This window comes from Oryctolagus cuniculus, chromosome 16 (genome assembly GCF_051225735.1).
Source record: "Oryctolagus cuniculus isolate XC-2025 breed Fujian yellow rabbit chromosome 16, ASM5122573v1, whole genome shotgun sequence".
Taxonomy (NCBI): Eukaryota; Metazoa; Chordata; class Mammalia; order Lagomorpha; family Leporidae; genus Oryctolagus; species Oryctolagus cuniculus.
Genome location: NC_142882.1, coordinates 37,508,437 through 37,535,228, shown reverse-complemented (window position 1 = coordinate 37,535,228; position 26,792 = coordinate 37,508,437). Strand labels below are relative to the sequence as shown.

The 26,792-nt window shown below is 38.7% G+C and overlaps 1 protein-coding gene across 5 annotated transcripts; it reads right to left on the bottom strand.

Moving 5' to 3' along the window:
- Nucleotides 1–2,005: 2,005 nt before the first annotated feature.
- LOC149121673 (transmembrane emp24 domain-containing protein 10-like) lies at nt 2,006–24,633 on the bottom strand. Of its 5 annotated transcripts, none has more exons than XR_016222330.1 (3): nt 24,186–24,633; nt 11,415–11,472; nt 3,228–3,367 (listed from the first exon to the last, which is right to left on the bottom strand). XR_016222330.1 is itself a non-coding variant. In XM_089315080.1 (2 exons), exons 1-2 carry the CDS (start codon nt 3,639–3,641, stop codon nt 3,045–3,047), a joined length of 378 nt encoding a protein of 125 aa, XP_089171206.1. In that variant the 5' UTR covers nt 3,642–3,676; the 3' UTR covers nt 2,006–3,044. The 5 variants fall into 5 exon arrangements, 1 of the variants encoding a protein (XP_089171206.1); XR_016222329.1 differs by having other exon boundaries at nt 24,223–24,633; XR_016222331.1 differs by lacking the exons at nt 11,415–11,472; nt 24,186–24,633 and adding exons at nt 3,662–3,748; nt 3,848–3,959 and having other exon boundaries at nt 3,232–3,367.
- Between the last annotated feature and the right edge of the window lie 2,159 nt (nt 24,634–26,792).

Here is a 26,792-nt window from a genome sequence, read left to right as displayed (position 1 = left end):
GTTAAAATTACTAACAGAATCTTTTATTAAACATCAAGGTTTTTGATGAGAATAGAACATTGACCTAAATCCCTTCTTGAGGATTAAGAACCAGCTAAATAGGAGGCTGCAGTGGTGACATCGAAGGGGTTGGGGCCCGGGATCGGGGGTCGCAGAATGGCTGGCCCAGAATGGCTGGCCCAGAATGGCCACGGGCTCCCCGGGTCATGGGCCGGCACCGCGGCATGGGGCTCCAGAGGTCAGGGGAAGCCTGCTGGGCCACTTCCTGCTTCCTTCCTTGGGCAGAGGTCAGAGATCACAAAGTGACCTAAAGTGACCAGTTTGGGGCAGAAATCCCTGAGGCACCACTGGGTCCTGGGCCTGGCCCACGGGTGGGGCAGAAGCAGAGGGGAGATGCACAGGGCCTGCGGGCCAAGGCTGCAGGTGTTCCTGTTGGCCCCTGGGCACCCACGGGGCCTGAGCCCCTTTCACAACGGAACCACATGTGCACCTCAGACCATTTTTACCCCTAATTCCACTTTAAAGAAAGGTTTATCAAGGTTGGCGCCATGGCATGGGGGTGCACCCACAGTCTGCAGGGCCCGCATCATGGGTGCCAGTTCAAATCCCTGCCACCCCACTTCCTGTCCCACTCCAGCCAATGAGTGCAGCGCTGATGGACAGGTGCTTGGACCCCACACCACGCAGGAGACCTGGGGGGGGGGCGCCTGGGTCTTCAGCCTCACCCAAACATTGGGGGATCAAACCAGCAGAGGGAAGACCCCTGTCTCTATGCCTTTCAAATAAATCTCTTAAAATAAATAAAAAAAGAAATGCAAAAAAAAGAACCATCTAAATAGAAGTGAACTGTATGGAGACAAACACCAATGTTACATTATTCAACTCTCCACTGCTCCAATGAACAAAGAAGACAAATAAGAGGGATATAGGCCTCCCCTTTTTTGTTATCCTTCCCTTGGTTCCAACTAGCATGGGCTTCCAGGAAATGTACAGGGAATCCATTCTCTTCTGTGGTCAATACATGATCTCAGAATTTCCCTTATTCATTTGCCTAACAGATTTTGATTATGTTACTCTAGGTAAAGGGAAGGCAACAGAACTGCCCTTTTCCCCCATTTTTAAAATCTGTTATTTATTTGAAAGGCAGAGTTACAGAGAAGGGGTAGAGAAAGATCTTCCATCTGCTGGTTCACTTCCCAAATTGGCCTCAGCTGAGCCAAGTTAAAGCCAGGCGCTTCGTCCAGGCCTCTCATATGAATGCAGTGGTTCAAGCACTTGGGCCACCTTCTGATGCTTTCCCTGGCACATTAGCAGGGAGATAGATTGGAAGTGGAGCAGCTGGGACTTGAATCAGCACCCATATGGGATGCTGGCACAGCAGGCCATGGCTTTACCCACTGTGTTGGTACCGTGTGTGTGTGTGTGTGTTTGTATTTTTATTTCAAAGACTCATTTATTTATTTGAAAGGCAAGGTTAGAGAGGGAGAGACATAAGAAGACAGATCTTTCAACCTCTGGTTCACTCCCCAAATGTCCACAACAGCAGAGGCTGGGCCAAGCCAAAGCCTGGAGGCTGAACAGTGGATAATCTTTAGTTATTAATTTAAAATGAATAGGCTGTAGCTGGTGCTGTGGCATATAAGGTAAAGCCACCACCTGCAGTGCTGGTATCCCTATGGGCACTGGTTCATGTCCCAGCTGCTCTGCTTCTAATCTAGTTACCTGCTAATGTGCCTGGGAAAGCAGCAGGAGATGGCCCAAATACTTGGGCCCCTGAATCCATGTGGGAGACCTGGAAGAAGCACCTGGCTTTGGATTAGCCCAGCTCCAGCTGCTTGCAGCCACTTGGGGAGTAAAACAGCAGACAGAACATCTCTGTCTATTTATGTGTCTCTCTATAATTCTGTCTTTCAAATAAATAAATAAATCTTTAAAAAAGTTTATTAATGTATGCTATAATCCAATCCAGTAAAAGTAAGAGAAGCATTAAATACTGCTACCTATATTTTTAATTTTTTTTTATTTTTAATTTTTTTTTCAGTGTTCACAGGAACTTTATTAATAAGGGCAAAAACCTGAAAACAATCCATGTCTACAGTGGGTTAAAGTTAAACAAACCACGGTCCATTCACACCAGGGAATATTACTCAGCAAAAAAAGGGAACAAGTTACTGAGACATGGAACAACTCAGATGGATTTTTAGAGAATGTGCTGGGTCAAAGAAAAATCAATCTCAAAAGGATACATTCTGTATGATTTCATTTGTCTGAGAGATGGAGAACAGATCAGTGGTAGCCAGAGGCTGGGTCAGGGAGGGAGGTGGCTGCGGCTACAAAGGGGAGGCACAAGGGAACCGTGTGATGGAACTGTTTCTCGCAATGTTGGTCACATGAACCGACATGTGTGATAAAGCTGCATAGGACTAAACACACACACACACACACATGAAAAAAGCTCAAGCAGCTGAACACAAATATTTTAATTGTCGAAAATGAAATTTCCTTTCAGAGTTATCTACAGGTCAAAGCTCTCTTTTATGAGGTGTCACATCCATGTCCCTTTGGAGAGACATAAAATTACGAACGGATATCACGAGAAGCCATGTAAACATTTCAGCTAAGGGCCATAAGAAAGGGAAGGGTATTTTTGCAAAGAAACCTGAGGGGACAATGAGAATGAAACAGGTTTCATGTGGTCATACAAATCTTCATAAAAGAACTGGTGTGGGAGCCCAAGCTGGTGAGTGAGTGGGAAAGGGAAAGAAAATGGTTCGAACAGATCACACGAGGAAACCCAGTGCAAATGCTGGCTTTGGCATCATCTAGGTAACCCCTATTTTTTGTCTTAGGTGACTCTAAGAATAGTCCTATTGTTGCAAAATGAGTCCAAATCCTACCAAGTTAAAAAGAAGTCCCTCATTGACTTGTAGGTTGTAGGTGGTACTCCGACGTGCCTTGGTGGTGCTGGCGGTAGGATGCCTTAGGCCAGGCACGTCCCAGCAATGTTCTGGCTGAGATCCAAGGTGGGAGGAGACTGCACCTCATTATTCAATCAACTTCTTGGCCTTGAAGAAGCGACGCAGATAGAAGACCTGCCAGGTGGCTAGTCCGATGAGGCAGAACATTGAAAAGATGCTGAAGTACAAGACCCGAGTGTTTATTGACTCGTTGGTGTCCCGCATCTCCTCCTCTCGCTTCTTCATGTAAGCGAAGTCATTAACGATGGATTCGGAAAGGTCTTCTAGCCACCGCAGCTCCACCTGCAGCGGCTTCAGCTTCTCAACTTTTGCAATCTCTTCGTAATTTTTTGCCTCCACTCCGTGCTTCATGTCTAGGATCACGAGTTGGTCAGGTATCTGCCCTGTTCCTGAGAAAGAAATCTTATTTTTAATTTTTTAAAACTTTATTTAGTGAATATAATTTTCCAAAGTACAGTTTATGGATTACAAAGGCTTCCCCCCCATAACTTTCCTCCCACCCACAACCCTCCCATCTCCCACTCCCTCTCCCATTCCATTCACATCAAGATTCATTTTCAATTATCTTTATACACAGAAGATCGAAAGCCCCACTGGGGAAAGCTCACCAGGTGGACTGGAGGAGAGAAAAAACAAGCAAATAAGGGGAACTGGCATGGACATTAACCTCTCTCTCCACTCACCTTACAAAGCCAAGCAAGACAAAGAGCCAGCACCATTTTACGTATGGAAAGAGGCACCGGCCATTAGCCAAGCAGAAAAACCTGACTCTGGTGGGGAGAAATAACAGGAGGTTAAGACCTAGTTAGTGAAAGTGAGGAGCTAATGAACTGAGACTGAAAATCTGAGGGGAGGGCGAGAGAACTCACCGAGTACACAAACTCGGTAACTTGAGCAAACTGGGGAGAGACTATTGAGAAATTAGAGACCACACTGAGGGCTGCATAAACTCTGTGTGTGGTCCCAGGGGTAACCAGACAAATACCCACAGGTGCCAGATTTCATACATCAACTACCCTCAATTCCACTCAGCTGTGTGGAATTACTTCCCAACTGAGTCAGAAAAAAAGAGAGAGAGAGAGAGTGAGAGAGAGTGAGCAAATGAGAGAACAATCTGGGTGAGTCACTTTTGGCACACCCTTATCCCCGAAGAACCAAACAGAACTCTCTGGCCACACCCATCACAGTCTCTAAGGATCCATCAAAAGCAGACAGTCCACTTAATCTAGAGTCACGGTATAGCGAGAAGAAACCAAATATCTCCAATGTGCCAAACAACAAACGCAGAAACTGAGGTAGCAAGAACAAGGAAGACACTATGACACCCCCAAATGAAATAGACACCCCAATTCAAGATTATGAAGATGATGAGATAGAAGAAATGCAAGAAGCAGATCTCAAAAAATTGATAAGAACATTAAGAAGTTCTCAAAAACAAATTCTTGAACTACAGAAATCCTTAATAGGCAAGATAGAAAATCTCTCTCACGAAAATGAAATATTAAGGAGGAATCAAAATGAAATGAAACAACTAGTAGAACATGAAACTGTGAGAGTGATGAGATATCATAATGAAATGAAGAATTCAATTGATCAAATGAAAAACACATTAAAGAGCCTTAAAAACAGAATGGGTGAAGCGAAGAGAGAATATTGGACTTAGAAGACAGAGCACAGGAAAATATACAGTCAAACCAAAGAAAAGAAGAGGAAATTAGAAATCTAAAAAATATTGTTGGGAATCTTCAAGATACTATTAAAAAAACAAAAATTCGAGTTCTAGGAGTTCCTGAAGGCATGGAGAGGGAGAAAGGTTTAGAAGGCCTTTTTAGTGAGATACTAGCAGAAAATTTCCCATGTTTGGAGAAGGACAGAGACATCCTAGTACAGGAAGCTAATAGAACTCACCACATTGAAACATAAAGAAAAGATCCTAAAATGTGCAAGAGAGAAATGTCAGATTACTCTCAGAGGATCTCCAATCAGACTCACAGCTGACTTCTCATCAGAAACCCTACAAGCTAGGAGGGAATGGCGAGATATAGCCCAGGTACTAAGAGAGAACAACTGCCAGCCCAGAATATTATACCCTGCAAAGCTATCATTTGTGAATGAAGGTGAAATAAAGACCTTTCACAGAAAAGAGAAGTCGAAAGAATTTGTTGCCACTCGTCCGGCCCTGCAAAAGATGCTTAAATATGTGTTACACACAGAAACACACAAACACGGTCATCAATATGAAAGAAGGTAAACGAAGGAAACCTCACAGCAAAAGATCACAGGAAGTTCAAAAAAAAAATTGAAAATATCCTAGGCAAATGGCAGGGCAAAGTTACTACTTAGCAATAGTCACATTGAACGTTAATGGCCTGAACTGTCCAGTTAAAAGACACAGATTGGCTGACTGGGTAAAGGAACAAAACCCATCTATTTGCTGCTTACAAGAAACACATCTTTCCAGCAAAGATGCATACAGACTGAAAGTGAAAGGCTGGAAAAAGATATACCATGCCAGCAGAAATGAAAAAAGAGTGGACGTAGCCATCTTAATATCAGACAACATAAACTTTACCACAAAAACTGTTAAGAGAGACAAAGAGGGGCACTATATAATGATCAAGGGATCAATTCAACAGGAAGATATAATGATTATCAACATATATGCACCTAATTACTGGGCACAGGTTTATTTAAAAGATTTGTTAAGGGACTTAAAGGGAGATTTAGACCCCAATACAATAGTACTGGGGGACTTCAATACTCCCCTCTCAGAAATAGACAGATCAACAGGACAGAAGATCAACAAGGAGAAAGTAGGTTTAAATGACACTATAGCCCAAATGGATCTAACAGATATATACAGAACTTTTCATCCTACACAGAAAGCATTTACATTCTTCTCAGCAGTACATGGAACCTTCTCTAGGATTGACCACATACTAGGCCATAAAGCAAGTCTCAGCAAATTCAAAAGAATTAGAATCATACCATGCAGCTTCTCAGACCACAGCGAAATGAAGTTGGAAATTAGCAACTCAGGAATCCCTAGAGCATACACAAACACATGGAGATTGAACAACATGCTCCTGAATGAACAATGGGTCATAGAAGAAATTAAAAGAGAAATCAAAAATTTTCTGAAAGTAAATGAGGATAACAGCACAACATACCAAAACTTATGGGACGCAGCAAAAGCAGTGTTAAGAGGAAAGTTTATATCAATTGGTGCCTACATCAAGAAATTGGAAAGGCACCAAAGAGATGAGCTTTCAATGCATCTCATGGATCTAGAAAACCTACAGCAAACCAGACCCAAATCTAGTAGGAGAAGAGAAATAATTAAATTCAGAGAAGAAATCAACAGGATTGAATCCAAAAAAATTTACAAAACATCAGCCAAACGAGGAGCTGGTTTTTTGAAAAAATAAACAAAATTGACACCCCATTGGCCCAACTAACTAAAAAAAGAAAAGACCCAAATCAAATCAGAGATGAAAAAGGAAACATAATAACAGACTCCACAGAAATAAAAAGAATCATCAGAATCTACTACAAGGACTTGTATGCCAGCAACAGGGAAACCTATCAGAAATGGATAGATTCCTGGACTCATGCAACCTACCTAAATTGAACCATGAAGACATAGAAAACCTGAACAGACCCATAACTCTGAGAGAAATTGAAACAGTAATAAAGGCCCTCCCAACAAAGAAAAGCCCAGGACCAGATGGATTCACTGCTGAATTCTACCAGACATTTAAAGAAGAACTGACTCCAATTCTTCTCAAACTATTCAGAACAATTGAAAAAGAGGGAATCCTCCCAAATTCTTTCTATGAAGCCAGCATCACCTTAATTCCTAAGCCGGAAATAGATACAGCATTGAAAGAGAATTACAGACCAATATCCCTGATGAACATAGATGCAAAAATCCTCAATAAAATTCTGGTCAATAGAATGCAACAACATATCAGAAAGATCATCCACCCAGACCAAGTAGGATTTATCCCTGGTATGCATGGATGGTTTAATGTGCGCAAGACAATCAATGTGACACACCACATTAACAGACTACAGAAGAAAAACAATGTGATTATTTCCATAGATGCCAAGAAGGCATTTGATAAAATACAACAACATTTCATGATGAAAACTCTAAGCAAACTGGGTATGGAAGGAACATTCCTTAATACAATCAAAGCAATTTATGAAAAACCAACGGCCAACATCCTATTGAATGGGGAAAAGTTGGAAGCATTTCCACTGAGATCTGGTATGAGACAGGGATGCCCACTCTCAGAACTGCCATTCAATATAGTTCTGGAAGTTCTAGCCAGAACTATTAGGCAGGAAAAAGAAATTAAAGGGATACAAATTGGGAAGGAAGAACTCAAACTACCCCTCTTTGCAGATGATATGATTCTTTATTTAGGGGACCCAAGACACTCTACTAAGACACTATTGGAACTCATAGAAGAGTTTGGCAAAGTAGCAGGATATAAAATCAATGCACAAAAATCAACAACCTATATATACACAGGCAATGCCACGGCTGAGAAAGAACTTCTAAGATCAATCCCATTCACAATAGCTACAAAAACAATCAAATACCCTGGAATAAACTTAACCAAGGATGTTAAGGATCTCTATGATGAAAATTACAAAACCTTAAAGAAAGAAATAGAAGAGGATACCAAAAAATGGAAAAATCTTCCATGCTCATGGATTAGAAGAATCAACATCATCAAAATGTCTATTCTCCCAAAAGCAATTTATACATTCAATGCAATACCAATCAAGATACCAAAGACATTCTTCTCAGATCTGGAAAAAATGATGCTGAAATGCATATGGAGACACAGGAGACCTCAAATAGCTAAAGCAATCTTGTACAACAAAAACAAAGCCGGAGGCATCACAATACCAGACTTCAGGACATACTACAGGGCAGGTGTAATCAAAACAGCATGGTACTGGTACAGAAACAGATGGATAGAACATTGGAATAGAATAGAAATACCAGAAATCAATCAACATCTACAGCCAACTTATATTTGATCAAGAATCCAAAACCAATCCCTGGAGTAAGGACAGTCTATTCAATAAATGGTGCTGTGAAAATTGGATTTCCACAGGTAGAAGCATGAAGGAAGACGCCTACCTTTCACCTTACACAAAAATTCACTCAACATGGATTAAAGATTTAAATCTATGACCCGACACCATCAAATTATTAGAGAGCATTGGAGAAACCCTGCAAGATATAGGTACTGGCAAAGACTTCTTGGAAAATACCCTAGAAGCACAGGTAGTCAAAGCCAAAACTAACATTTGGGATTGCATCAAATTGAGAAGTTTTTGTACTTCAAAAGAAACATTCAGGAGAGTGAAGAGGCAACCAACAGAATGAGAAAAATATTTGCAAACTATGCAAGAGATAAAGGGTTGATAACCAGAATCTACAATGAGATCAAGAAACGCCACAACATCAAAACAAACAAACAACATAGGAGATGGGCCAAGGATCTCAATAGACATTTTTCAAAGAGAAATCCAAATGGTCAACAGACACATGAAAAAAATGTTCAAGATCACTAGCAATCAGGGAAATGCAAATCAAAACCACAATGAGGTTTCACCTTACCCCAGTTAGAATGGTTCACATTCAGAAATCTACCAACAATAGATTTTGGAGAGGATGTGAGTAAAAAGGGACACTAACCCACTGTTGGTGGGAATGCAAACTGGTGAAGCCACTATGGAAGTCAGTCTGGAGATTCCTCAGAAACCTGAATATAACCCTACCATACAACCCAGCCATCCCACTCCTTGGAATTTACCCAATGGTAATGAGATTGGCAAACAAACAAGCGGTCTGCAAATTAATGTTTATTGTAGCTCAATCAATTCACAATAGCTAAGACCTGGAACCAACCCAAATGCCCATTAACAGTAGACTGGATAAAGAAATTATGGGACATATACTCTATAGAATACTATCCAGCAGTCAAAAACAATGAAACCCAGTCATTTGCAACAGGATGGAGGAGTCTGGAAAACATTATGCTGAGTGAAGTAAGCCAGGTCCAAAGGGACAAATATTATATGGTCTCCCTGATCGGTGACAACTAACTGAACACCAAAGGGGAAACCTGTTGAAGTAAAATGGTCACTATGAGAAACAGTGACTTGATCAGCTCTTGTCCTGTCTGTTGATGTACAATGTAATACTTTATCCATGTTAGTATTTTTCTGTTCTAGTACAATTCGTTGAACTCTGTAATTAACACACAATTATTCTTAGGTGTTTAAATTTCAACTGAATAGTGATCCCTGTTAGGAATTTGGAAAACATTATGCTGAGTGAAATAAGCCAGTCCCAAAGGGACAAATATCATATGTTCTCCCTGATCGGTGACAACTAACTGAGCACCAAAACGGAAACCTGTTAAAGTGAAATGAACGCTATGAGAAATGGTGACTTGATCAGCCCTTGCCATGACTGTTGATGAACAACTTAATACATTATCCTTCTTAGTAATATTTTTTTTTGTTCTACTTAACACTTTTGGTTGAATAATGTAATCAATACACAGTTATTCTTAAGTGTTGAAACTTAACTGAAAAGTGATTGCTGTGAAACATAAGAGTGGGAATAAGAGAGGGAAGAGATGTACAATTTGGGACATGCTCAGGCTGAATTGCCCCAAACAGTAGAGTTAGAAACATACCAGGTGATTCAAATTCAATCCCATCAAGGTGGCATGTACCAATGCCATATCACTAGTCCAAGTGATCAATTTCTGTTCACAATTGATCATAATGATAGGACTAAGAGCCTAAGGGATCACATAAACAAGACTAGTGTCTGCAAATACTAGCTGATAGAATAAAAAAGGGAGAGAACAATCCAACATGGGAGTGAGATACACAGTGTGTACAGTGCTGTACAGTGTGATTTAATGCTATAACTAGTACTCAAATAGTATTTTTCACTTTGTGTTTCTATGTGGGTGCAATCTGTTGAAACCTTTACTTAATATATGATAAACTGACCTTCTACATATAAAGAAAATTGAAAATGAATTTTAATGTGAATGGAAGGGGAGAGGGAGCAGGAAAGGGGAGGGTTGCATGTGGGAGGGAAGTCATTGGGGGGGAAGTCATTGTACTCCATAAGATGAATTTTGGATTTTATATTCATTTAAAAAGTTAAAAAAAGACTGATGTCTGCTAATACTAACTGATAGAATAAAAAAAGGGAGAGAATGATGCAATATGGGAAGCAGGATACACAGCAGACTCATAGAATGGCAGATGTCCTAAACAACACTCTGGCCTCAGAATCAGCCCATAAGGCATTTGGATCTGGCTGAAGAGCCCATGAGAGTATTTTAGGCATGCATAGCCAAGACATTCTAGCAAAAAAAAAAAAAAAGGACCTAAATGAAAGATCTCCTCTAGTGAGATCCCAGTAGAAAGAACAGGCCATCAAAGAAGAGGTGCCTTTCTCTTAAGGTAGGAGTGAACATCCACTTTGACTATGACCTTGTCTAAATAAGATCAGAGTTGAAGAACTCAAAAGGCTTCCATAGCCTTGGCAGCTCATGACAAGAGCCTAGGGTGATTACTGACGCCATAACCAAGAGTGTCAATTTGTTAAGTCAACAACAGGAGTCACTGTGCACTTACTCCTCATGTAGGATCTTTGTCCTTAGTGTGCTGTACATTGTGATTTAATGCTATAACTAGTACTCAAACTGTATTTTTCACTTTGTGTTTCTATGTGGGTGCAAACTGTTAAAATCTTTACTTAGTATATGCTAAATTGATCTCCTAAATATAAAGAGAATTGAAAATGAATCTTGATGTGAATGGAATGGGAGAGGGAGCGGGAAATGGGAGAGTTGCAGGTGGGAGGGAATTTATGGGGGGGGAAAAGCCATTGTAATCCATAAGCTATAATTTTTTACTAAATAAAAGTTTAAACAAACAAACAAACAATCAAAAAACAAAAAGAAGTGGAAAAGCCGGGTCTCAAACCGGCACCCATTTGAGATGCCAGCACTTCAGGCCAGGGCATTAACCCAGTGTGCCACAGTGCTGGCCCCAACTTTTTACTCGTTCAGTGTATATTACTACGTTGGTACTAAACCACCTCTACTATATCATCGATAAGACCAATAAATACAAATTTAGACTTTATATTTTACAATAATTTAGGAGATTCTATGTTCCAATTTGAATAACATGATAAATATGTTACTATTTTGCATCACAGAGACTGGAAAAAAATTTGATATCAGGTTTGATATTTCTAATGCTTTATAATCATGATAATTTTATGTTGTCAAATATTTATTTCACAATTTTAATAAAATACACTCATAAAGCTGCTATATCACAATATAATGCAAACAAAAATAAACAACTTACTGATGGTGTGTTCATTTTCTTTGGCATAGGAAACATGTACTGGGAATTAGGACTGTCCCTGGATGAGAAGAAAAATGGAAATGTGAGAGAACTGGTATGATTTGCTCCTAGACTCAGAGCAATATCATGATAGAAGTGAATACAAAATACCAAATTCATTGGCTGTAGAAAAAAAGTCCAATCAGCTTCCCTCAGTAGTAACAGTGCTTTGCACATGACAAGGGCCAAGGAAGACCTCCTTGAAAGAGCACCAACAGTGACTTGATCAGCACTTGTCCTGATTGTTGATGTAGAATGTAATACTTTATCCATGTTAGTATTTTTTTGTTGTAGTAATATTGGTTGAACTCTGTAATTAACACACAATTATTCTTAGGTGTTTAAATTTTAACTGAAAAGTGATCCCTGTTAGGAATTTGGAAAACATTATGCTGAGTGAAATAAGCCAGTCCCAAAGGGACAAATATCATATGTTCTCCCTGATCGGTGACAACTAACTGAGCACCAAAAAGGAAACCTGTTAAAGAGAAATGAACACTATGAGAAACGGTGACTTGATCAGCCCTTGCCATGACTGTTGATGAACAACTTAATACGTCATCCCTCTTAGTATTTTTTTTTGTTTGTTCTACTTAATACTTTTGGTTAAATACTGTAATCAATACACAGTTATTCTTAAGTGTTGAAACTTAACTGAAAAGTGATTGCTGTGAAACATAAGAGTGGGAATAAGAGAGGGAAGAGATGTACAATTTGGGACATGCTCAAGCTGAATTGCCCCAAATGGTAGAGTTAGAAATATACCAGGGGATTCAAATTCAATCCCATCGAGGTGGCATGTACCAATGCCATATCACTAGTCCAAGTGATCTGTTTCTGTTCACAATTGATCATAATGATAGGACTAAGAACCAAAGGGAGCACATAAACAAGACTAGTGTCTGCAAATACTAGCTGATAGAATAAAAAAGGGAGAGAATGATCCAACATTGGAAGCGAGATACACAGCAGACCCATAGAATGACAGATGTCCTAAACAGCACTCTGGCCTCAGAATCAGCCCTCAAAGCACGTGGATCTGGCTGAAAAGCCCATGAGAGTATTTCAGGCATGGAAAGCCAAGACACACTAGCAAAAAAAGAAGACCTAAATGAAAGATCTCCATGAGTGAGATCCCAGTAGAAAGAACAGGTCATCAAAGAAGGAGGTACCTTTCTCTGAAGGGAGAAGAGAACTTCCACTTTGAAAATGCTCTTTTCTAAATATGATCAGAGCTAGTGAACTCAGGGGGCTTCCATAGCCTTGGCAGCTCATGACAAGAGCCTAGGGTGATTACTGATGCCATAAACAAGAGTGTCAATTTGTTAAGTCAACAACAGGAGTCACTGTGCACTTACTCCTCATGTAGGATCTCTGTCCTTAATGTGCTGTACATTGTGATTTAATGCTATAACTAGTACTCAAACAGTATTTTTCACTTTGTGTTTCTATGTGGGTGCAAATTGTTGAAATCTTTACTTAATATATGCTAAACTGACCTTCTGTATATAAAGAGAATTGAAAATGAATCTTGATGTGAATGGAAGGGGAGAGGGAGCAGGAAAGGGGAGGGTTGTGGGAGGGAGGGACGTTATGGGGGGGAAGCCATTGTAATCCATAAGCTGTACTATGGAAATTTATATTCATGATATAAAAGTTAAAAAAAAGAAAGAGCACCAACAATTACACTGATTGGCAGTGATAAGGCACAAGTAATCCTTATGTAAAAAGAAACATGTACTTGCTACTTAATTTTTTTAAAATGTTATTGCCAAGAAGCAATTTGTTATTTTAAGAATGCTTGTGAGTTAAGTTGCAAAATACCACAGAAAGAAACAAATGCTGTCACTAATATCTACCCTATACAAAAATACTTGGGTGATGTTAACTATTGTTCTGTTGCTACTAATATACTTCATGGTACTTCATATTGTTAGTTTCACTAGAACATATTTTGATGTTATACACTGAAAATTCTATAGAATATATTCTGCTTGTAACCAGGTTATTTTTGTCCACAGCTGTGTAGAAAAATGAATATAATACACTTTTATTATACTATATCTTTATAGTAATTTTTGTGAAAGACACCTCCCTGTTTCCAAATATTCATGTAGTTCTTCCCTAAAATGCTTCTTGGCATTCAGTGAATATAACACCAACATGATTTGAAAATTTATGTTATGAAGAAGCCTCAGAACTTCCGGTTGGAGATACAGGACCCAGGCAAAATTTCATAGCAAACCATCAGACTTGGAATGTTAAATGTTGTGATGCAAGTTAGTCTGCTGCTTGGGAAATACCATATCTAATACCAACATGCCCAGTTGCATGATTGATATTCTGCATATTCAAGGCAGCATCCTGCTAAGATGTCTATGAGGCAGTAGTTGGTGCATAAGCACTTGGATTCCTACCACCCACACATGAATAAAGGATGGAGTCCTGTACCTGAACATATATGTTAATTTCTTCTGATTTAACTTTGCATGGAATTAAATTCTTCCCTTCTCATCAAGGTTATTAACATTTGATGTTGAACAAATCTACCGATACGTGTAAGCTCTCCTCCATTAGAAAACAGTAATAGGGATCATGGGCAAGATTGCAGAGTAGGGAGGGAGCTTGCTGCTCTATTCTTGGGGAAGATAGTTTTTAAAAAATGGAAAGAGTGCAGATTCAGGCAAGAGTTTTGGGTAAAAAAGCAGAGGAATCTCTACACATTGGAGGGACAAAGTGGACCTACATGGAGGGATTCACACCTCAGAACTCCAGCAGCCAAGAGCCTCCACATCAGAGAGGAGAGTGTGGTGAGACCAGACTGCATAAGCCAAATCCATGGGTGAAAAAGTTGCAGGACAAGCCTAGAGAGAATCTGACTTGGAGCCAATTGGGGGATAATGTACCTGCCAAACTAGAGGAGCAAAAAAAGAGGGGGCACATTTTCTCCGTCCATAGCACCCTGCAACTGCAACATGTAAGAAAGTGATATAGAACAAGTGCCATTTTGACACATATGACAGTTGTGCTAGCTTGTGTCAGCATCTTGAAAGCAGCCAAGCAGAGAACCCTGATCTGGTGGGGAGATCTGGCAGGGGGGTATGCTGCTTGAGACTGTGTGAGGCGTCTGTGCTAGGACTGTGTAAATACTGAGGTTTTGTGGGAGCACTCAGGGTGTCACCGGGACTTTGAGCAGTCAATGTGGGAGGCTCCACACAATCAGCATTCCTGGGTTACCAGGCAAGGGTCATTGCTGGGGAATCCAAACTTAAACTGAAAACTGCACAGATCCTTTGTGTGGTCCTTGTGGCAGTGCCAACAAATAATATACCCTCCGGGGCTAGCACCCAGGAACTGGTCTCATTTGAGGAGAGGAGCTCAGATGAATCTACACCAACAGACAAGAAGAAACCTCCCCTCTAATAAAAAAAAAAGAGATTTAAGATGCCAAAATTGGTGTGTCACTTCAGACACACCCTTCACTCCGAAGCAATGAACAAAGCACCCTGGCTACAATCACCACATGCGTTTAGGTATTTCCTGAAAGCAGACAATCTGATATTGATCACAGACATAGTCCACAGATAAAAGCTGCAACAGCAAAAAAAAAATGAGTATCTCCACAAATACTAAATAACAAATGCACCAAACAAGAATACGGAAGACAAAATGATGCCCCCCAAAGAACACAACACTACAATAATAGATTGTGAAGATGATGAGATTAAAAAATATCCAGAAATAGAATTCAAAATATTGATCACAGGATTGCTTAAAAGTAATCAGAAGAAAATGCATGAACTAATAAAATCTATACATGACATGAAAGAAATTTTCTCCCATGAAATTGAGAACTTAAGGAGAAATCAAAATGAAATCTTGGAAATGAAGAAGTCAATACAGCAAATTAGAAAATGCAGTGGAAAGCCTTAACAAAAGAATCTGTGAATCAAAAGAAAGAATATCTGACTTAGAAGACAAAAAAAGGAAATCATTCAGAGAGATCAAACATAAGAAGAAATTAGAAAGTTAAAACACACTGTTGGTAAATTATAGATACTATCAAATTACCCAACATAAAAGTTCTAGGAATTTCTGAAATTTTGGAAAGATGGGATGGATTACAAAGCCCTTTTAGTGAAATAATAGCAGAAAACTTCCCTAATTTGGAGAAATAAAGGGGCATTTAAGTACAAGGAGCACATAGAACTCCTAAAAGATATGACCAGAAACTATATTCACCATGATAGATTATAATCAAACTTTCCACAGTAAAATATAAACAAAAGATTCTAAAATCTTCACAAGAGAAACACTAGATTTATTTCAGGGATCTCCAGTTAGACTCAGACTGGACTTCTCATCAGAAATCCTACACGCTAGGTGGGTATATCACTAATATAAATGCATATGCACCTAATTACAGGGCACCTGACTATTTAAAAGAAACATTAAAGGAACAAAAGGGAGACATAGATTCAAACATAATAGTAATGGGCAACTTCAATACCCCACATTCAGGAATGGACAGACAGATCCACCAGACAGAAATTCAGCAAGGAAACAGCAGAGGTAATCAACATTATAGACCAAATGGATCCATTAGATATCTACAGAAATTTTCATCTTACAGTTCCAGAATATGTATTATTATCAGGAGTGTATGGAACTTTTTCTAGGATTGATCACATTCTAGGCCATAAAGCAAACATCAGCAAATTTCAAAAAAAAAAAATCAAAATCATACTACGCTTCTTCTCACACCACAATGGAATGATGCTGGAAATCAGCAACTTAACAATCTCTGAAACATATGCAAACATATGGTGACTGAACAATATGCTCCAGAATAAAGAGTGGGTCATAGAAGAAATTAAAATTGAAATAAAAAATTTCTGGAAATAAATGAAGCAACAACAAAATATCAAAACTTATGGTGTACAGCAAAAGCAATGTTAAGAGGAAAGTCTGTAACAATTGGTGCCTATATCAAGAAACTGGAAATACACCAAATAAATGAGCTATCAACGCATCTCAAGGATCTAGAAAATGAGCAAACCAAACCCAAAACTAATAGAAGAAAAGAAATATTAAAATTAGAGAGGAAATTTAAAAAATGAATCCAAAAAGCAATATAAAAGATCAGCAAAATAAAGAGCTGTGGCCGGGCCACGGCTCAATAGGCTAATCCTCTGCCTGGCAGCGCAAGCACACACCAGGTTCTAGTCCCATCCAGGGTGCCAGATTCTGTCCCAGTTACCGCTCTTCCAGGCCAGCTCTCTGCTGTGGCCAGGAAGTGTAGTGGAGGATGGCCCAAGTGCTTGGGTCCTGCACCCCATGGGAGACCAGGATAAGCACCTGGCTCCTGCCTTCGGATCAGTGTGGTGCGCTGGCTGCAGTGCGCTGGCCGCGGTGGCCATTGGAGGGCGAACCAATGGCAAAGGAAGACCTTTCTCTCTGTCTCTCTCTTTCACTGTCCACTCTGCCTATAAAAAAAAAAGCTGTTTTTAAAAATAAAATTGACACATATTTGGGCAACTAACCAAAAAAGATGCAAATTAATAAAACTAGAGATGAAAAAGGAAATGTAACAACTGACACCATAAAGTGAATAACAGGAAATTAGTACAAAGAGCTGCATGTTAACAAGCTGGAAACATAAATGAAATGGACAGGTTCCTGGAAACAAACAACCTAGCTACATTGAGCAATGAATACATAGAAAACCTAAACAGACAAATTTCCAAGATGAAAATTGAATCAGTAATAAAGACCCTCTCAATAAAGAAAAGCCAAGGTCCCGATGGCTTCACTGCTGAATTTTAACAGAAATTTAAAAGAGAACTAATATCAATTCTTCTCAAGTTATTCAAAACAATTGAAAGAGAGGGAATTTTCACAAAATCTTTCTATGAAGCCAGCATCGCCTTAATTTCTAAACACAGAAAAAGACACAATAGAGAAAGAGAACTACACACCAATTTCCCTAAATCAAATAGATGCAAAAATCCTTAATAAAATTCTAGTCAATGGAATCCAACAACACATCTAAAGATCATTCACCCAGACCAAGTGGAATTTATCCTTGGTATGCATGGATGGTTCACTATTTGCAAATCAATCAATGTGATACATCACATTAACAAATTTAAGAACAAAAACCAAATGATTATCTCTATATGCAGAGAAAGCATTTGATAAAATACAACACCCTTTCATGATGAAAACTGAGCAAATTGAGTATAGAGGAAAATCTCTTGACACAATCAAGGAAATTTATGACAAAATATAGTCAGCATCCCATTGAATGAGGAAACGTTAGAAGCATTCTCACTGAAATCTGGAACTAGACAAGGATGCCCACGCTCAACATTGCTATTCAGTATAATCCCAGAAGATTTAACCAGAGCCATTAGCCAGAAAAAGAAATCAAGGGACACAAATTGGTAAAGAGAAAGTCAAACTATCTCTCTTTGCAGATGACATCTCTATTTGTAGATGGATCCAAAAGACTCCTCCAAGAGATTATGTGAACTCATGGAAGAGTTTGGTAATGCGGGAGGATATACAACCAATACACAGACATTAAAACAGCCTTTGTATACACAGATTGTATACACAATGGCATGTTTAAGAAAGAACATCTCAGATCATTCCCATTCACAATAGCGTAGAGTAAATTTAACCAACAATGCCAAAGATCTTTATGATGTGAATTATAAAACATTAAAAAAGAAATAGAAGATAAAAATGGAAAAAAAACCCCTGTTCATGAATTATAAGAAGCAATATCATCAAAATGTCCATTATCTAAAAGCAATTTACAAATTCAATGTGATACCAATCAAAATAGCAAAGACATTCTTCCAAGATCTGGAAAAATGATGAAGAAACACAGGAGACCTTGCATAGCTAAAGCAATATTATAGAACAAAAACAAAGCCAGAGGCATCACAATACAAGGTCTCAAGACATGCCTCAAGGCAGTTATACAAAAGCAGCCTAGCAGTGGTGAAAAAAAAAGATGGATAGACAAAACAAACAAACAAATAAGCAAAACCACCAGAAGTCAATCCAAGCATCTTCAACCAACTTATATTCAACCAAAGAGCAAAAACACATCCCTGGAGTAAGGACAGTCTCTTCAGCAAGTGGTGCAGGGAGAACTGGATTTCCACATGCAAAAATATGAAGCAAACCCCTACTTTACACCATACACAAAAATCCATTCAAAATGATCAAAGACATAAATCTATGAGCTGATAACACCATATTATTAAAGAACATTGGGGAAAGCCAGCAAGATAATTGGCTCAGGCAAAGAGTTCTTAGAAAGGAAACCAGAGGCACTGGCAATCAAAGCCATAATTAACAAATGGGATTACACTCAGAAAGTAAAGAGGCAACTGATAGAATGGGAGAAATTATTTGTAAACTATGCAGCTGATGAAAGATTTAAAACCAGGATATATAAAGAGATCAAGAAACTCCACAACAATGAAACAAACAACCGAGTGAAGAAATGGGCCAAGCATTTAAATGAATATTTTTCAAAATAGGAAATCCAGATGGCAAAGAGACAAATAAAAAATGTCTAGAATCACTAGGCATCAAGGAAGTGCAAATTAAAACCACAGTGATGGCTGGCACTGTGGTGCAGTGGGTTAAATCCCTGGCCTGAAGTGCAGGCATCCCATATGGGTGCCGGTTCTAGTCCCAGCTGCTCCTCTTCCTATACAGCTCTCTGCTATGGCCTGGGAAAAAATAGAATATGGCCTAAGTCCTTGGGAACCTGCACCCATGTGGGAAACCCTGAAGAAGTTCCTGGCTTTGGATCAGCACCGCTGTAGGCACTGCAGCCATCTGGGGAGTGAACCATCAGGTGGAAGACCTCTATCTCTGTCTCTACCTCTCTCTATATCTCTGTCTTTCTTTCTTTTTTTTAAATTTATTTTAACTTTTATTTAATGAACATAATTTCCAAAGTACAGAATATGGATTACAATGGCTTCCCTTCCATAACGTCCCTCCAACCCGCAACCCTCCCCTTTCCTGCTCCCTCTCCCCTTCCATTCACATCAAGATTCATTTTCAATTCTCTTTATATACAGAAGATCTGTTTAGCATATATTAAGTAAAGATTTCAACAGTTTGCTCCCACACAGAAACATAAAGTGAAAAATACTGTTTGAGTACTAGTTATAGCATTAAATCTCAATATACAGCACACTAAGGACAAAGATCCTACATGAGGAGTAAGTGCACAGTGACTCCTGTTGTTGACTTAACAAATTGACACTCTTGTTTATGGCATCAGTAATCACCCTAGGCTCTTGTCATGAGCTGCCAAGGCTATGGAAGCCCCCCAAGTTCACTGACTCTGATCATATTTAGACAAGGCCATGGTCAAAGTGGAAGCTCTCTCCTCCCTTCAGAGAAAGGTACCTCCTGCTTTGATGACCTGTTCTTTCCACTGGGATCTCACTCGTGGAGATCTTTCATTTAGGTTTTTTTTTTTTTTTCCCCAGAGTGTCTTGGCTTTCCATGCCTGAAATACTCTCATGGGCTTTTCAGCCGGATCTGCATGCCTTAAGGGCTGATTCTGAGGCCAGAGTGCTGTTTAGGACATCTGCCATTCTATGGGTCTGCTGTGTATCTCACTTCCCATGTTGGATCATTCTCTCCTTTTTTTTATTCTATCAGCTAGTATTTGCAGACACTATTCTTGTTTATGTGATCCCTTAGGCTCTTAGTCCTATCATTACGATCAATTGTGAACAGAAATTGATTACTGGGACTAGTGAGATGGCATTGGTACATGCCACCTCGATGGGATTGAATTTGAATCACCTGGTATGTTTCTAACTCTACCGTTTGAGGTAAGTCAGCTTGAGCTTGTCCCAAATTGCACATCTCTTCCCTCTCTTATTCCCACTCTTATGTTTAACAGCAATCACTTTTCAGTTAAGTTTCAGCACTTAAGAATAACTGTGTATTGATTACAGTATTCAACCAAAAGTATTAAGTAGAACAAACAAAAAAGATACTAAGAGGGATAACATATTAAGCTCTCATCAACAGTCAGGGTGAGGGCTGATCAAGTCACCATTTCTCATAGTTCTCATTTCACTTTAACAGGTTTCCTTTTTGGTGCTCTGTTAGTTGTCACCTATCAAGGAGAACAAGTGGTATTTGTCCCTTTGGGATTGGCTTATTTCACTCAGCATAATGTTTTCCAAATTCCTAACAGGGATCACTTTTCAGTTAAAATTTAAACACCTAAGAATAATTGTGTGTTAATTACAGAGTTCAACCAATGCTACTAGAACAAAAAAAAAATTCTAACATGGATAAAGTATTACATTGTACATCAACCATCAGGACAAGAGCTGATGTAACTCTGTCTTTCAAATAAATTCAATAAATCTTTAAAAAGAACACAGTGGGGTTTCACCTCATTCCAGTTAGAATTGCTTTCATACAGAAATCAATAAGCAGCAAATGCTGATGAGAATGTGAGGCAAAAGGTACCCCAACCCATTGCTGGTGGGAATGTAAACTTGTAAAACCACTATGAAAGACCGTTTGGAGATACCTCAGAAATCTGAATATAGAGCTACCATAGGACCCAGTCATTTCACTCCTGGGAATTTACCCAATGGAAATGAAATCAGCAAATGAAAAATGTTATCTGTACCTCAATGTTTATTAAAGCTGCATTCACAATAGCCAAGACATCGGATTGACCTAAATGCCCTTCAACTAAAGACTGGATAAGGAAATTATGGGATATATACTCTATTGTATACTACACAATGGATAAAAACAATGAAATCCATTCATTTGCAACAAAATGAATGAATCTGGAAAACATACTGAGTGAAATAAGACAGTCCCAATATACTAATACCACATGTTTCCCTTGATCTGTGATAACTAACAGAGCACCTAAAAGAAAATCCGTAAAACTGAGATCGACTCTTTGAGAAGCAATGACTTGAACAGCTTTGGTCTTGACTGTTGATAAACAGTTTTTTTTTTTCTATATGTCATACTATTTGTTGAACTCTTTCTTAACATTGAGTTAATCATGTGGGTTTTTTTTTTTATTTAATAAATGTGAATTTACAAAGTGCAACTTTTGTATTGTTGTATTTTGTATTGTTGTGGCTTCCCCCATCCTTCCTCCCTCCTGTTTCGAGTTTCATTTTCAATTACCTTCATATACAGAAATCAACTTAGTATATACTAAGCAAGGATTTCAACAGGCTGCCTTTACACAACCGCACAAGGTATAGGGTATTGTTCAGCTAGTAATGTTGTCTTTAAGTTTCATAGTAAAGCACATTAAGGACAGAGATCCTACATGGGGAGTATTTACCCAGTGACTCCCGTTGTTGATTTAACAATTGGCCTCTTATTTATGATGTCAGCAATCACCCGAGGCTCTTGTCATGAGCTGTCTAGGCTATGGGAGCCCCTTGAGTTCACCAACTCAACTTGTTTAGTCAAGGCCGTATCACAGTGGAGGGTTATAAAGCCAATTGAAAATAAATCTCATTAATCCTCATTTTCTATGAGGATAGTACAGTGTTTCATATCAGTGTTCATAGAGCATCAGAATATTTAAGAAAAATGCTTACAAAACTGCAAGGATTTCCCAGTGTTTATCAGAACAAATAAATACAATGGTATAGATACCCAACCAGGGGTAATTAATAGTTATCCATATGTCATTGTGCAGATACATCAGCTAACACTAGATGGAGAAAATAAATAAATAAGGTCACGTCAAGTGTTGAAAAGGCACAAAAATCAGTATATATGGAAGAAAAGACAGATAATGCATTTTAACTATCAATATTTCCTACAGAAGCACAGTCTATACACAATCTATAACATGACAGCATTTTGCCATGATGTAACCAAAAAGGCCAAGAATTAGCAGATGAGGAACAAAAATCAAGAAAGATATTGTCACAAATACCAAACAAAGCTAGCAAAACTCATGGTTTAGAGAAACAGAAAGTAAGCAAACAAAAACATCAAAGAACCAGGACTTTCCTGTTGGGGGCAGAAGTAGAAGAGATTGGGAAAATACCTGAACTGACCAAGGCCCCTATATTTTCCTGAATATTAGTTCTATGGGTGTTAACATTCTTATTCAAATTTAGCAGAAAACAAAGACGTCAACAATTGTCTTCCTTTCAGGTTTTATTACTGTATATTAGGGATCTATGCAAGAGTATATATGTCTAACATGAAATCATGGCACATAATTTCTAAACTGGTGTACTAAGTGCAATTGAAAGGAAACAACCTATTTATCCCACAGTATCAAGGGACACCAAATTCAGGTTCCCAGACTTTGGGGATCACTCTCAGGAGATGCAGACTAAGGGGATTCACTCTCAGGAACTAAGACAAACCTCAGCAGCCAGAACATGTAATTCTGAGAGTTCCACACTTTTTACTTTTCCCTCCTGACAGTTTGCATTGGCTCCCTCCTCCAAGGTCTTAATTCTCACCAGAAATCAAACACTTAAAATCAGTTTAAGTCTGTGACCTGTGCAGTCATTTTCATGATCACTAACACCAAATGTGTGTTGTTTGCTTAATATCAAACAACACATCTATAACACCTATGACTTACCAACAGTTCAATTCTGCCATTATATAGAGTTAGTAGACATAATGGATTAAGATTTTAGCATCAACACATCACAGGCATACACCAATGAAAAGCATGTATTTGATTTTCTGACTCCAGTCAAAATTATGAAGTTACCCAGAGATCCCCTCTAAAGCTATCTTATTTGCATGAGCTTAGCTATGGCCTGAAATTTGTGTATTAGACAGAATCATAGCCACTCATATTGCCCATGGAATATCTGAGTCTTAAAATCAAAGGTACAGGAATTGAGGAGAAAAGAATTTTTTTTTCTTTTACCAGTCACAAATGAACTCTCAAATTTATAAACCATTTTATAGCCAGCAGAATCTGATCTTCTGAGATATTCTCAAATGCTACAAGCTATCATTTGACAAAAACAAATTTGGATGCATAATGAAACTACTGTGTGCTCAACAGTTTATTTGATTTTCAGTTCTCACACCAGTTAGCTTGGGGTTGGGGAGTGAAGAATGATTGGCCTTTACAAAGATTTTACTCTCCACACAAGGGTGTGAAGGCATTTAATACCAATTAGCAGAGATTAATCATTGGGAACAGGTGGGACCCTAATGAAGCGATTAGGCTAAATCAATTCATGTGATTATTGAGTGACTGCTTATTCCCAGGTGTGTGCTATAGAAACTACTTCATATTTGAACCTCCTGCAACTTCATTATTTGGTCATATGGTCTCTGTGCCACCCAAACCTCTGCCAACAAGATGACCATCAACAGATACTGCCCTCCGACCTTGGACTCAAACCATGAGACAAATACCATTTCTTTCTAAATTACTGAGTCTGTACTATTCTGTTATTAGCATCAAACAAAACCTGACTCAGAACCTAGGAAGAACTGTGCTGACAGGACTGAATTGTAAACTAGTGACCTCGTTTCTCAACCAAAGGATATCAGATCACATGTGGAAGTTCATTTCTCCATGTGGATTCTGTAATCACCATCAATTTGGAAAGCTGTGCGGCCCCAGGGTTCACACAAACCCTTTTCCTTTAGACACAGGACACAACACCAGGGTCCTGGCTAACTGGCCCAGCTCACCTCCTGTGACTGTAGAATACTGCTCTCTGACACTCACCACTTTCCAGCTTCCAATGAGTCCCAGCATCCTCCTGAGGGCTCCTGAGTGTGGTGAGGGAAGTTCACAGAGCAGCAATGGGTGAAACACCTGAGACCTCTCTCAGGAACAAACCCAGAAAGCCTAACATTGGGATGCCAGAAAAGAAGATGCTGTGTGGTTCAGCAGTGTTGCCTTTGAACACCTGATTTTAAAGTCTGCCCTAACAATGAGCATGCATAACATCAGAGAACACATAGCCAATCCAAATGCTCCTAGCGTGAGGGCCGTAGCTTGGGGTTGTGGCAGGTGGGGGCAGAGAGGAACTCTGCTTGGTCTCAGGTCTGAAACTGCCTCATCTTTGCAGCTTGATCCTCCCAACAGCAGGGGCCGCTCTCACCTCCCTGATGATCATGACATCAGAGCACTGTCCCTCCCTCTTTTTCCAGGACACTATTAAAATCTTGTGACCCTCGGACTTTCAATAATGGTCTCATGTGTAACAGAATGCTGAATCTTTCCGGTATTCTGCATCTTTATATTATTTATATTCTTGGTTCTTTTTTAAGGTCATTTGACTTTTTTTTAAAAAAAAATTGACTCCAGGACTATTTTAAGATACTAAAAAATACCTTACATAGGTTGACCTCTCTTTCTCGTGTTTCTGTTACAGATATTCACTTGTAGTTCTGTATTCTGTAATTTAATATTGTTGTCTGTTTCGTTCTTACTGGCATGCCATAACACATTGGGTTTATATATTGATCTTATACACAGTAATCCTGCATAATTTTCTGGTCAGTTTTTATTTGTTTTGAATTTTATGGGATTATCTCCGTATATAATAGTTTAATTAACATTTATTGATGGTTCTGCTGCTTAAAAGCATATCCTTATACATAAAATTTTCTGTTTTTAAATTTCCTAACTGCACATCTAGGACATTATTGAAGACACAAAATAAAAGAAGAGCAGCTTGTACAGCTGTATTCCGAGGGAAATAGCTTTCAGTGTTCTATGACAATTATTATAGGTGCATTGCAGCCCATCTTATAATAAGTAATAAGTAATAACTCTTTTTACTGCTTTACTCACAGTTTATTTTTGTGATTAGATGCTTCATTTTATTCAAAACTTTTCATCTTTTAATTGCAGTTACCATGCGATTGTTTGGTGTTTCTCTTCCACATGAATTATTTACATGATTTATTTTGAAATGTTAAACACCTTGGCATCTTTGACTCTATCTTGCTTTTTTATTGATCCCTTGTGATTTCATATTTTGCTCTATATTAACATTTTGCTTAAAATGTTTGTACCTCTTTTTATAGAGATATGTTCTTTAAGTTCCTTTTTAGTTCATGTCTTGATCTGACTGTGGCATCAATGTAATACTGCATTCAGAAAAGAAATTAAATCATATTCCATATTTATTACCACTTTTTATGAATCTGGGAAATTGAGGAGTGTTTTACTGCCTTGAATATGAGGGAAATTCTACAAATCTAGGCCAGACATTTTGCTTTTTGAATTTGGTCATTGGTTATTTTGATTTTTCAAACACTGAGTCAACTTATTTTGTTTATATAGCAGATTCCTATGTTATTGAAGATTTTTGATAAATTTATTTCATAACGTGGTGGCTCTGGGTTTAAGTTTTTTTTTTTAAAAAAACTTTTTCTATGCATTTCAGATTATTCTTTAACTGTGTTGCTAAACTTTATTAATTTGGTCAAGAACAATGCTGTTTGGATTTCTGTCACTGGTTATCTGTGTTGCATATTTTTACTTTTTCTTAAGATTATACTAGTCTTTATTAATTATACTCATTTTATAAAAATATTCATTTATTTGAAAGGAAGAGTTACAGAGAAGCAGAGGCAGAGAGAGAGATGTATTCCATCCAAGATTTACTCCCCAAATGTCTGAAATGACCAGAGCTGGGCAAAGCTGAAACCAGGAGTCAGGAGACTCTTCTGGCACTCACATGTGGGTGCAGGGGCCCAAGGATGTGGGCCATCTTCTACTGCTTTTCCAGGCCATAGAGGAGAGCTGTATTGGAAGTGGAGCAGTTGGGACTTGACCTGGCACACATATTGGATGCCAACACTGCAGACGGCAGTTTTACCTGATACGCCACAGTGCCAACCGTCTGCTCATATGTTTTAAAAACACCTTTGCTTTATTATTTGTTTCTGTTGTACAGTCTTACTAAAGGCATTATATTGATGATATTCTCCATTTTCACTATCTTATATTGCTGTATAGTTCATCTTAGATCTTAAGAAGGATGTCACGATGATTAGGTCTCTCTTCTCACATCATATCTTGAGCCTATAAATGTATCTGTGCACTGATTTATATGACATCTCCTCTATTTCTTTCTGTGTTTTCCAATCCTCCATCACTCTGCCAACTATTTGCCTCGTGATGTCTCAAGCCCTATGTGCCTTCCAGCTATGCCATGCCAGACTTTATGTATCTCTGATCTTGCTCCTGAAACCATATATTATCAGCAATTTTACCATTTTCTGTGGCTGGGTCTGATGTTCATCCTTGTAATCTTGCATTTAAAAATCTTTGACATCCAA

What these genes read in the sequence shown, in the direction of transcription:
- LOC149121673 (XM_089315080.1), bottom strand. Translation starts at nt 3,641, where the DNA reads ATGTCCATGCCAGTTCCCCTTATTTGCTTGTTTTTTCTCTCCTCCAGT. An exon ending in TCTCTCCTCCAGTCCACCTG is followed by an intron (nt 3,368 to 3,586) that starts GTGAGCTTTCCC and finishes TTTCTTTCTCAG; the next exon opens with GAACAGGGCAGATACCTGAC.